The 11,548-nt window shown below is 54.0% G+C and overlaps 1 protein-coding gene across 2 annotated transcripts; it reads left to right on the top strand.

The window, feature by feature from the left end:
- The first annotated feature begins 1,255 nt into the window (after nucleotides 1–1,255).
- On the top strand, nucleotides 1,256–7,203 carry MYCN (MYCN proto-oncogene, bHLH transcription factor). Of its 2 annotated transcripts, XM_030851835.2 has the most exons (3): nucleotides 1,256–1,458; nucleotides 2,674–3,583; nucleotides 5,699–7,203. In XM_030851835.2, the coding sequence occupies exons 1-3, from the start codon at nucleotides 1,303–1,305 to the stop codon at nucleotides 6,301–6,303; spliced, it is 1,671 nt and encodes a 556-aa protein (XP_030707695.1). In that variant the 5' UTR covers nucleotides 1,256–1,302; the 3' UTR covers nucleotides 6,304–7,203. The 2 variants fall into 2 exon arrangements, with proteins under 2 accessions (XP_030707695.1, XP_060165711.1); XM_060309728.1 differs by lacking the exon at nucleotides 1,256–1,458 and having other exon boundaries at nucleotides 1,826–3,583.
- The last annotated feature ends 4,345 nt before the right edge of the window (nucleotides 7,204–11,548 follow it).

Here is an 11,548-nt window from a genome sequence, read left to right as displayed (position 1 = left end):
GCTTGACCAGAGTGAAGTTAGGATCTGAAAGTGGTGGTGGGATGGGAGAGGGGGTGGGGTGTTAATTTCCCCGGAAGAATCGATCAGGATCTGGTAATAACAATAGCTGACACTCAACACCCATCCTGTGCCGGGCACCGTCCTGAACGCTTTCAAAATATCTTAAAACAACCCTGTGAGGTAAGCACCGTCACTAACTCCATTTCACAACTGAAGAAACCAAGGTACATCGAGGCTGAGCAGAGATGGCAGCTTGCCCCTTTGCCTGCAACAATCTGAAGCCAAGGTTTCTGAGCCAGGGTTTGGGCTGCAGGAGGTGTGGACCGCCGACTCCAACAAGGACCTGATCCGCCTCCCCATAATTCGAGAGATAGGTGGTTTTGAAGGGCTAACTTGGGAGCCCGTGGGAACGGCTTCGGGAGCCTCACGCCCATCCCCTTCGGAAGCCGAGGCGAGCCGCCACCCCCCGCGCGGTGGCGAGGACGGGTTGACAGCGCGGCGGGAGGGCTGCCCGTGGCCCCGGTTGGACCCCCGAGACCAGGCCCCGCGGCTCCGCTTTCTGCGCGGCCTCCGCGAGGTGTCGCCTTCGGCCGAAGAAACCACAGCGGCGCCACCCTCGTAGCCTGCAGTTATTTATTTATTTTCAAACAAGGGGGCGCCCCTCTCCTTTCAATTTAAAACTAGAAACCTCCCGCGGTTTCGTTCTTAAATGGGCGCGTCCTCTCCCTCCCACTGTGCACCCCGGGTCCAGCTTCCCTTCCGAGATCGCACACGAGCAACACCCCTCCCCCGCCCCCCGCACGGCCCGGCTGGACGTCGGCCTCGCGCTCAGCAGCACATACACGCAGTCGAGGCGGGGGCTGGGTTAGGAGACTCTGAACACCCCCGGAGCCCTCCGGAAATTTTTCTTTTTTACGCCGAGCAATTGCCAGGCCCGCAGGGTGGGTGTTGCATTGCACCGCTCGGCGCGCAGCTGGTCCACAGAGTGCACAGGGGGCAAGCTCGGGGGTCTAAAAGGGCGGGAGGAGCACGCCCCGGGCTTCCCAGCTTTGCAGCCTCCTCTCCGCAAAGAAGAAAAGCAAGTGGCTTTTGGCGCGAAAGCCTTGGCGCCTCCCCTGATTTTTATGGAAATCAAGAGGGCGGGGTAAAGCCGCTTTCCTCTGCCTTTCTCCCTCCCCCTTGTCTGTGCCGCAGCCCCCTTCTCTCCCCGCCCCCCGGGTGTGTCAGATTTTTCAGTTAATAATATCCCCCGAGCTTCAAAGCGCAGCCAGTGACAGTCATCTGTCTGGACGCGCTGGGTGGATGCGGGGGGCTCCTGGGAACTGGGTTGGAGCCGAGCTAGCGCTAGCCAGGCGCAAGCGCGCACAGACTGCAGCCACCCGAGGACCACCCCCCGCCCCTGGCCACCCGGGGACCCCGGCACAGAATCGCCTCCGGATACCCGGCCGTCGGCGGGAGGTAAGGAGCGGGGGGCGCAAAGCGCCCGGCGCCCCGGGAGCGGCGAACGCGGCGGGAAGGCAAGCCCTGGACGGGATCGCGGCTGGCGCACAGGGCGCCCGACTGTGCCCGGGGGGGACTGTTTCTGCTTCCGAAACAAAACCGTCTCGGGGTTTTCCCTGAAAAGCCAGTTCCAGTCCCCAAGGCTCCCGGACTGGGAGAGACCCGCCCTAATCCATCTAGTGCCCTTGCCAGGGGTTGTAATGGCTTCATCGAAAAGAAATTCACCCTTCTCTAGAACATTTGTCTGCATTTGAGCTGACGGGGAGCCGGTGCGTCCCCACCCCGAAGCTGGGTTCTCCTCCAAAGGGTGCCCCCAGAGGAAGAAGAAGGGGGTTAAGCAGGGCGAGGCCGTCGCGGTGGTAATCTGGGTCACTGCCGCCCCGGCTCAGAGGAGACGTGGCTCTCCCTGCGACCCTCCCCGCGCTGGTGTCCCTGAACCATTCCCGGGGACTGGGGTCCAGGCTCAACCAGGAAGAGGATGCCGTTGGGGGCTTGGAAGAGCGGGGGTGGGGGTAGAGAGGTTCAAAATCAGCTATTGACAGTACTTTCCCTGCAGCGGGTGAAGGCTGGGGACGTCGGATCAAAATTTGAGGGAGGGGGTTCTGGATTTGGGTGCCTGTTGTTGGTCTCGGTCTAGAGAAAGGGTTTTTCCATTTGCAAAGTTTCCTAACCCCCCCCCCCCATCGCTTGCGCTCCCGAGGTTGCAATTTTACAAAGGAGGGGGGTGGTTTGAGGGTTCTCCAGAATCCTAGACCCGGTAGCTGGGTTGGAGTCCTGGGCTTCCTGGGAGCAGCGGGCCCTACTTGGGTGCAACTGCGGGTGTCGGTGAGCTGGTGGGAGCTAGAATTCTGCAGCCTTGGGCAGCCCCCTCCCCCGGGCAGTGCCTTGTGTGAATGAAACGGCAGTTTGCAAAGTTGCAGAGCTACGCCGCCACCCCCCGCATCTGCATGCCCCCTCCCACCCCCTGTCGTAGACAGCATGTACACAAAAGGAGGGAGGGAGAGAGCGAGAGACACAACTTCCTCCACCTTCGGGAGCCCTGGCGGAGTGGGGGGCTTGGAGGGGAGATTGAGGAAGCGGGTGAGAGGGGGTGACCGCTGCCCGTCCCCACCCCTCGCGCCCCCCATCCGGCTCCGCTTGCCAACCCTCTCCTGGTGTGTCTGTCGGTTGCAGTGTCGGAGGTTGGCGCGGGCCCCCGCCCTCCGCGCCCCCCACGGGAAGGAAGCACCCCCCGAACTAAAAAGAGCGGAGCGGAAAGAAGCCCTCATTCGGCGGCCAGGAGGCGAGCCGATGCCGAGCTGCACCGCGTCCACCATGCCGGGGATGATCTGCAAGAACCCGGACCTCGAGTTTGACTCTCTGCAGCCCTGCTTCTACCCGGACGAAGATGACTTCTACTTCGGCGGCCCCGACTCGACCCCCCCGGGGGAGGACATCTGGAAGAAGTTTGAGCTGTTGCCCACGCCCCCGCTGTCGCCCAGCCGTGCCTTCCCGGAGCACAGCCCGGAGCCCCCGAACTGGGCCACCGAGATGCTGCTGCCCGAGGCCGACCTGTGGGGCAACCCGGCCGAGGAGGACGCGTTCGGCCTGGGGGGCCTGGGCGGCCTCACGCCCAACCCGGTCATCCTCCAGGACTGCATGTGGAGTGGCTTCTCGGCCCGCGAGAAGCTGGAGCGCGCGGTGAGCGAGAAGCTGCAGCACGGCCGGCCGCCCGCCGCGGGGCCCGCGGTCCCGGCCCCGGGCGCGGGCGCCACCGGCCCCGTGGGCCGCGGGCACAGCGCAGTGGCTGCGGGGCCGGGCCGCGCCGGGGCCGCCCTGCCCGCCGAGCTCGCCCACCCGGCCGCCGAGTGCGTGGATCCCGCCGTGGTCTTCCCGTTCCCGGTGAACAAGCGCGAGCCCGCGGCGGCGCCCGCCGCCCCGGCCGGTGCCCCAGCGGCGGGGGCCGCGGTCGCCTCGGGGGCGAGCGCCGCAGCCCCAGCGGGCGCCCCGGTAGCCGCTCTTCCACGCACCGGCGGCCGCCTGGCCAGCGGCGGCGACCACAAGGCCCTCAGCACCTCCGGAGAGGACACCCTGAGCGACTCAGGTAAAGAGCGAGCCAGGGTCCGGCTGCCCTCCTGGGGTACTGGGGCTGGGGGTGGCGCCGGGTTTGTCGTTCGTGGGTTAGGGTGCTGGGGGAGAGTCGTTTGGAGGTAGTGCTGGTGGCTGAGAAGTGGTTTTTCCCGGGCCGATCTCTAGGGTACGGAGGAGAGGGTGGGTGAAAGCTGTGATCTCCAGCTTCACCTTCCCTAAAGTTCCCTCATCCCCCGCCGGGAGCCCGACTCCATCACTGGCCCCCACCCCGTACCCCGTCTCTCTCTGCAGCGGCCTCCGAGGAAGAAAATGAGAAAAAGTTGAGTGGCTAAAGCCGAGTTGGGGTTCGGGGGGCCGCTGGGGTGGAAAGGGACTCTGCGGCCCGGGTCAGGGGTGGGGAGACGCCCCGAAAAGCACAAGCCTGTGCAAAGTGCTATTTAGGGTGCAGGAAGTTAGGGAGGGATTGCACAGATGGTGAGCACCGATTGTATTTTATTTTTTCGAACCTCGGTACCTTTTTTTTTTTTTCCCCTCCCTCGGTGGGTGGTGGGCTATTTGCTCCTGGTCCGTCGCCAGCAGGCGGCGATATGCTGGCCGGCAGGCGGGCGAGGATCTGAGAGGCTGGGGATGGTAGGGACATCCCTCCCTCCCTCCCTTCACTCAGCAGCTGGCCAGTACCACAGCGGTTGTGTACATTCTCAAGGGGCCGCCTCTTTACAGTGTTCAGTGAGCACCGCCCGGTTTTATCTTCTAGCCAGAGTTCCAGGACTAATTTCAGATCCGAGCTGTGTTCTGTAACCCAGTGTCCTTCAAGGTGAGGGCGGGCACTTAGCAGGCCCTCCAGGAATGCACACACCCTGAAGCACTCATTGATTAGTTCTATTGTGTGCCTCCTGGTGAAACTGAAGAGCAGGGTTAAAACCAAGACGTTGCCTGAAGGTGAAGAACTCTGCCCAAATCCTGGAATAGCCCTTGTCCTTGGAGCTGGGAGACTTGGACCTTGAAAACCACTGTTTTCAGAATGCAGATGGATAAAAAGCCTACATTTCCTTCAGGGCTGAGGACAGATTCATCTGAGGCTCCTGAAAGGAAACTTGGGGATAAGCCTTCAGTTTGAACGGGTCTCTGTCCCTTTAATGTCTGTGCCTTGACAGCTTTTGGTGAGGAAGCACTTCCTTCCAACAGCTGTCTTCTTGGCAGAAAACCAAAACATTGGCTTAAAGGGACCCACCGACTGGAACAGCCTCACATTTCGGCTTTAGCACAAATCCCACAATTGTTCAGCTTTCCGGTCCCCTTCAGATCAAGCAGAAGATGTGTTTTGATTTTCATGCTTGCATTTTAAACAATAATTTTCTATCCGAGCATGGTAGTAAATGAGGAGAGAGGGGGAAAACGCACACATGATGCTACACGTTTTTCTGGCTGCTGCGGGTGGTGGTGACTTTGAGAAGAGGTGCCCCGTATCTGGGTTTAGAGCTCCAGTGGATTACGGCTCTGTAGTTAAGGTTTGATCTTTGTTAAGATGAAAAACTGCTTACTGTATAGAAGTCACGTTCATGGAAGACGAGGTATTTTTCTTCCTTAGTGAATTAAATTGTTCTTCAGTTTGTTTCACTTAAAATCAAACTCCACCATGTGTAAGTGGCTAACTGAGGCTCCTAAAATGAGGAGGCCTCAGTTCTTAAGTGTAGAGATGGAAATATAAATAAGTCTATGGGGCAGACTAGTGATGATGGGAAAGGGTTACCGTTTACTGAGACTCTTGTCTACGAATTATCTGTCCAACTCAACCTATGGCATTATCCCCCATTTAATAGCTGGGGAAACTGAGGCTTAGAAAATACCTTGCCCAGGGTCGTGCAGCTAGTGTGTGTGATAGAGCCGGGATTCTGTCTAACTCCAAAGCCGAGGTTCTTTCTGTTTCTGCCACCTGCTCAAGCTTGAATGGAAGATGAAATACTAGGAGTATGGGGAGGGAAAAAGCATGTACAGCTCTCTGCAGAGACCTGTGCTGATGGATCACAGTAAGAGCAAACCACGGGCCAGGGCCTGCTCTACGAGACTGTATGTGTATTTAATTCATACGTGCCTCATCCTGAGAATAACCCTCACCTTGTTCTCAAAGATGACGAAGATGACGAGGAGGAAGACGAAGAGGAGGAAATCGACGTAGTGACTGTGGAGAAGCGGCGGTCCTCCTCCAACAGCAAGGCCGTCACCACCTTCACCATCACCGTGCGTCCCAAGAGCGCGGCCCTGGGACCTGGGAGGGCCCCGTCGGGTGAGCTGATCCTCAAGCGCTGCGTCCCCATCCACCAGCAACACAACTACGCCGCCCCGTCTCCCTTCGTGGAGAGCGAGGATGCGCCGCCCCAGAAGAAGATAAAGAGCGAAGCATCCCCGCGTCCCCTCAAGAGCGTCATCCCCCCAAAGGCCAAGAGCTTGAGCCCGCGCAACTCTGACTCGGAGGACAGCGAGCGCCGTCGGAACCACAACATCTTGGAGCGCCAGCGCCGCAACGACCTGCGGTCCAGCTTCCTCACGCTCAGGGACCACGTGCCAGAGCTGGTGAAGAACGAGAAGGCCGCCAAGGTGGTCATCTTGAAAAAGGCCACCGAGTACGTCCACTCCCTCCAGGCCGAGGAGCACGAGCTTTTGCTGGAGAAGGAGAAGCTGCAGGCGAGACAGCAACAGTTGCTAAAGAAAATTGAACACGCTCGGACTTGCTAAACGTGTCTCCGAACTGGACAGTCACTGCCACTTTGCACATTTTGATTTTTTTTTTTTTTTTAAACAAACCTTGTGTTGACATTAAGAATGTTGGTTTACTTTCAAATCGGTCCCCCGTCGAGTTTGGATCTGGGTGGGGAGCAGGACATGAGGGGTTCTGCCAGGACCTCGGGAGAGGGCCTGCAGGATGGGATGCAGGTGGCCCTGGCGGTTTTCCTCCGCGTCACCTCTGAGACGGCGGTCGAAGTCCGTGACCGTTGGGAGCCTTCTGGGGCTGTTGAAGTCACCTTGTTTGTTACAAGTTTCCAGACGACAGAAAGTCATTCCTTCTTTTTAAAATGGTGCTTAAGTTCCAGCCGATGCCACATGGGGGTTTGCCATTGATACCCCTGGGGAACATTTCTGTAAATACCATGGACACACCTGCCTTTTGTATACGTCCTGGGTAATGAGAGGTGGCTTTTGCGGCCAGTATTAGACTGGAAGTTCATACCTAAGTACTGTAATACCTCAATGTTTGAGGAGCATGTTTTGTATACAAATATATTGTTAATCTCTGTTATGTACTGTACTAATTCTTACACTGCCTGTATACTTTAGTATGATGCTGATACATAACTAAATTTGATACTTATATTTTCGTATGAAAATGAGTTGTGAAAGTTTTGAGTAGATATTACTTTATCACTTTTTGAACTAAGAAACTTTTGTAAAGAAATTTACTATATATATATGCCTTTTTCCTAGCCTGTTTCTTCCTGTTAATGTATTTGTTCATGTTTGGTGCATAGAACTGGGTAAATGCAAAGTTCTGTGTTTAATTTCTTCAAAATGTATATATTTAGTGCTGCATCTTATAGCACTTTGAAATACCTCATGTTTATGAAAATAAATAGCAATTAAATGATGCAACTTTTTTTTTTTTGTTTTCGTAACAGCAGCGGTTAAACTCTGTCCTTTAAGCAGCAACTGTAAAGAGTGCATAACCTGGACAGGGAACTTGTTTTCCACAGATGAGTCATTTTATACCTGTACGGTCCTGGCTGGGGAGGGGCCATTGTCCCCACTTGCGGTGGAGGGAACTGAGCTTAGGAAGGTTACGAGATTTCTCCCAAGTTAAACAGCATAGATATGTTATTAGTGATTGTGCGTGCTAGCAGTAGCACCCCACAGTTTACAAAACACTTTCCTATACGTTGGCCATTTAACCAGACTAAGCTGGGACATCAGACCCTTGAGAAGGAGAAGTAAAATTAAGACACTGAGTTCTGCAACTTGGCAGTATTTGGTGTCGGTAACCTTCATCCCATTAGCTGATGGCTTTATATTTCGGCATAGAGTGCAGGTCATCTCTAAGAAGAAAGCATTCATCAGAATTTACTAGGACCTGTGCAAGGTTCTATGCTAGGCATTGTAGCTGAATAAAGATGGAGTTGGTCCCTCCCCTCAGAAAGCTAACAGTCTGATTCACCAGAGTAATTCCTGGAGTGACAGCGGTGTGGCCCAGCTCAAGCGCCTTGTCCCTTCAGGAGAGGCACTGGGGTGTTGGTGTAGCTCTGTCCGCTTGGCACTCCTGTTATTTTGGGTGCGTGGACTGTTCTGTGGAAGCCAGATTCACCTTTGCAGGTTCTGGAGGACAGCCAGGGCCAACAGGTTGGGGGAGGGGACCCCAGCAGAGCTAGGAGGCAGTTTCAGAGTTTCCCCAATGGGAGATGATACCCTTGCTGGGGAGGCATTCAGCATCTCAGAACTGAGAGCCTACGAGTACATCTCTTCGGTGAAAGGTGGTACTCAAAGCTATTTCTCTAAGGTTTCATTCATCTCAGATTTTAGCTTTCAACTGAAAAGACCTTTGCTTTGCTCAGAAGAAAACGTCCAGGGATGAGAAATGGCTTTGCTTGCCTAGGCCACCAGGGTCCCTGTCTGCATTTTCCAAAGACCAGTGGAGTTTAGAATTTGAGGTCCTCCCCTGGTTTACAGCCACATTTCCTGAGCTCTGAGGTTGGTGGTATTGCCATGGACATCACCAGTGGTCAGATCATGTTGAAATTCAGATAAAATTCTCTTTTACTCCGTAATCTCCGTCCTTGCCCCCATCCCCACTCTAAAAAAATAACCCTCTTTGAGAGTCCTTTTCGAACTGTCATTCAGAAAGACTTCCCATCCATTTGCATTTTACAGGCCCCAAATCTTCCCTGCAGCCTCTGCACCTTGTTCTGTGCCCATGAGCCAAAAGAAGAGAGACCTCAAAGTTATTGAGATTCTTGAAACCCAACTCAATCATCCCAATTCCTTTTCTTTTGTGATCCCCATATGGGGCCTACCTAGGTGTTTCAGATGAGATAGAACTCTAGTCCTGGAGGAGGTTAAACTGTTGAGATGAACAAGGCTCTAAACTAATTCCTACCAGGCTCCATTTTTGCTCTGGCTGCTGGGAAGCTCAGAGCTAAATTCCATGCTCTCATTCCACATACTGAGTGCCCATTCTCTCTTCTAAATGTGTATGATCTTTTGTTTTTCATTGTTATTTAACGACCTTTTTAAAAATGTTCTTTATGCTACTTTAAAGAGAACTTTTTGCTTTAGGTGGATCAAAAATATGTATTAAAATGTTAAAACCAAGATAAAATACCTCTCATTTGCCTTTCCTGCCCCAGCCGAGGGAAAGTGTCACTCAATTTAGATCTGCAATAATCTGTAAAGTGATTGCTATAGTCACAGAAGAATTGAACCACTCCTTTTGGTAACATGAGAGCCCTTCTCTGCATTCCAAGAGCAGTTTCATTTTTTTAAATTTTTATTTTATTTTGTTTTGGCCATGCCGTGCAGCATGTGGGATCTTAGTTCCCCAGCCAGGGATTGAACCTGTGCCCCCTGCAGTGGAAGCGCGGAGTCTTAACCATTGGACTGCCAGGGAAGTCCCCAAGAACAGTTTTGAGACTATTTGAGAGAGAGACTGCTCTATATCGGTTAGATCAGTAAATCAAGGACTTGGAGGGAGCGTAGAGATCACCTCATTGAATTACTTCATTTTATAGAATGGGGTCATGGGATCCCAGATCGAATTAGTGGCCGAACCGGGACTGGAGTTTGCTGATGACCGGCCCGTGTTCTTTCCATGGTATTGGCTTTCCCCACCCTCACACGGTAGCCTCCCTACCTCCTGGCTCACCCATCCACCCACAGGGTGCTTCCATTTGAGTCCTTCTAAATAAACTTCTAAATAAACTCTGCATACAGACTTCTAACAGTTCCCCATCCCTTACAGGATAGAGTCCAAATCCTTCAGCCCGGCCTGTGAGACTGCTTTCACCCTGGCCCACCAGCTCCATCACCCCTGCCCCTCCACAGACACCCCTCTTTCCAGCCACACCAGACACGCTCTCTCACCTCTGACTTGTCCCACTGTGTTCCCTCCTCCTGGGTTACCCAGTTTCCATTTAGTGAAATCCTTTTCAACCTGGAATGACAAACCCAATGTCATCTCTTTCAAGAAGCCTTTCTCATACCCCCAGGGGTGCCTTTTCCAGCCCCTAATCCCACATCGGCCCTGGAGAGAGAAGCGCTGTCCCCATCACCCGCCTGGACCCCCTTGACCGTGGAGTCCCCTGAAGCAGGTGCAGCATCCTGTTCACCTCTGATTCTTTGGCTCCGGCCTGGTGACTGGCTGAGGCGGGCAGAAGGCTGGCAGCTGAGTAGGCAGCGGAGGAAGGAACGCGGTGAGGACCATCACGTGGCTGCCTCCTGCCAACCAGCTTCCCGAGCTCTCAGGCTAATCCAACTGGGGAAACACATCCCCTGGGCATCCGTAGGCATTGGGAGCTGACGGCTGGAGGTGAAGATAAAACACACATGGAGGCCTGTCTTTACGGAGCCCGGAGTCTGGAAGGGAGTTAAGTCCCGGGGGGCTGGGTAGAAGGAGGGGAGACCGGAGGGATGGGTGGGGGGCAGGGCGATGATTGAGCCAAAGCCTACGAGGGGTCCCGCGGCTGAATCCGGCTCCTCCAGTTTCCCGCTTCCGAGCTCACTTTTGGAGGAAGCTGGTTTGCTGGTCTGTCGAAGGCCTAAGGAGGCGTGTACACTTGTCTGAGGCCACAGGTCACCTGCACTGTGGTGACAGTGGTTACAATCCTCCCACCTCTGTGTGGCACCGGAGAGATCACTCAGGTTTTTACACCTGACTCACAATCCTCCAGGAGAGCTGGCCAGTTCGTCCTATATCCATTTGGGGAACTGGGTCTTCCGGGTTTGACTTTCATTCATCCCCATGATGGCTATCTTTTGAAAATCCTAATTTGGGTTGCTTTCTGACTCAGAGGTTATTAGGTTTGGAAGAGGCCATCAAACTCACTGCCCCATTTCAAGAGGTAGAACACCAGAAAGGAGAGGAACGTCAGCCGGTCTGCTCCCTTTTCTTTTTCCTTTCTACCTTTCTCTCCCTCTTTTCCTCCCTCCCAGCCTCCTCCCTTTCTTCCTCTCCTCTCTCTCTCATAACAAACATTAACGTCACACCTACCATGTGTCTAGCTCAGTTCCAGGTGCTTGGGAGACATCAGTGAACAAAAGAGATGAAACTCCCTCAAATCCGAGCTTTAGGGAGTTTATGGTCTAGGAGAGAGTGACAACAATAAAAGAAATACAATAAGCAACTAAATTAAATAGCATTTAATAAGGTGGTGAATGCTATGAAAGATAAGTAGGACAGGATGGAGGAACTCTGGGATGCCACAGCAGGAGGGAGGCGGGTTGCAGTTTTGAGTAGAAAGATCTGGAAGTTTCTCTGGAGCTGAGGGGCAGGGCTGGTGGAGAGTGACCCGGGCACTGTTGTGGCCTCAGTCTTCCTAGTTCAAGGCTCTTCCTCCTTTAACTCCCTTTGGACATTGGCAAAGGTCCCCCACCAACTTATTCTTCACTCTCTCAAAGGGAAGTACAAGGATGTCACAGAGTGTGGATCTAAAGTTAGACCACCTGGTTTGAATCTGATCCCCACACCCACAAGCTCTGGGCTGTGCAGTTTCCCTACCGGGACCTCGGGGCTGGGACTACCCACTTCACCTGGGCTTCTGGGAGATTTCAGAAATTAACTAACACACGGCACGTGGAATAGTGCCTGGTGCATGATGGGTACGATTTAAGTCTGTTAAACCGTCTGATTTCTTGTTGACAGAATCCTTCCTCTCTCCATTTCCCTAGGATGTTACTAGGGCAAAGAATCTTTAAAAACCTTTAGTGGCAGAACAAACTC

The sequence above is a fragment of the Globicephala melas genome, chromosome 12 (assembly GCF_963455315.2).
Source record: "Globicephala melas chromosome 12, mGloMel1.2, whole genome shotgun sequence".
NCBI classification, from domain to species: Eukaryota; Metazoa; Chordata; class Mammalia; order Artiodactyla; family Delphinidae; genus Globicephala; species Globicephala melas.
The sequence above is the reverse complement of the archived record's forward strand: the minus strand, read 5'-3'. Positions and strand labels throughout refer to the sequence as shown.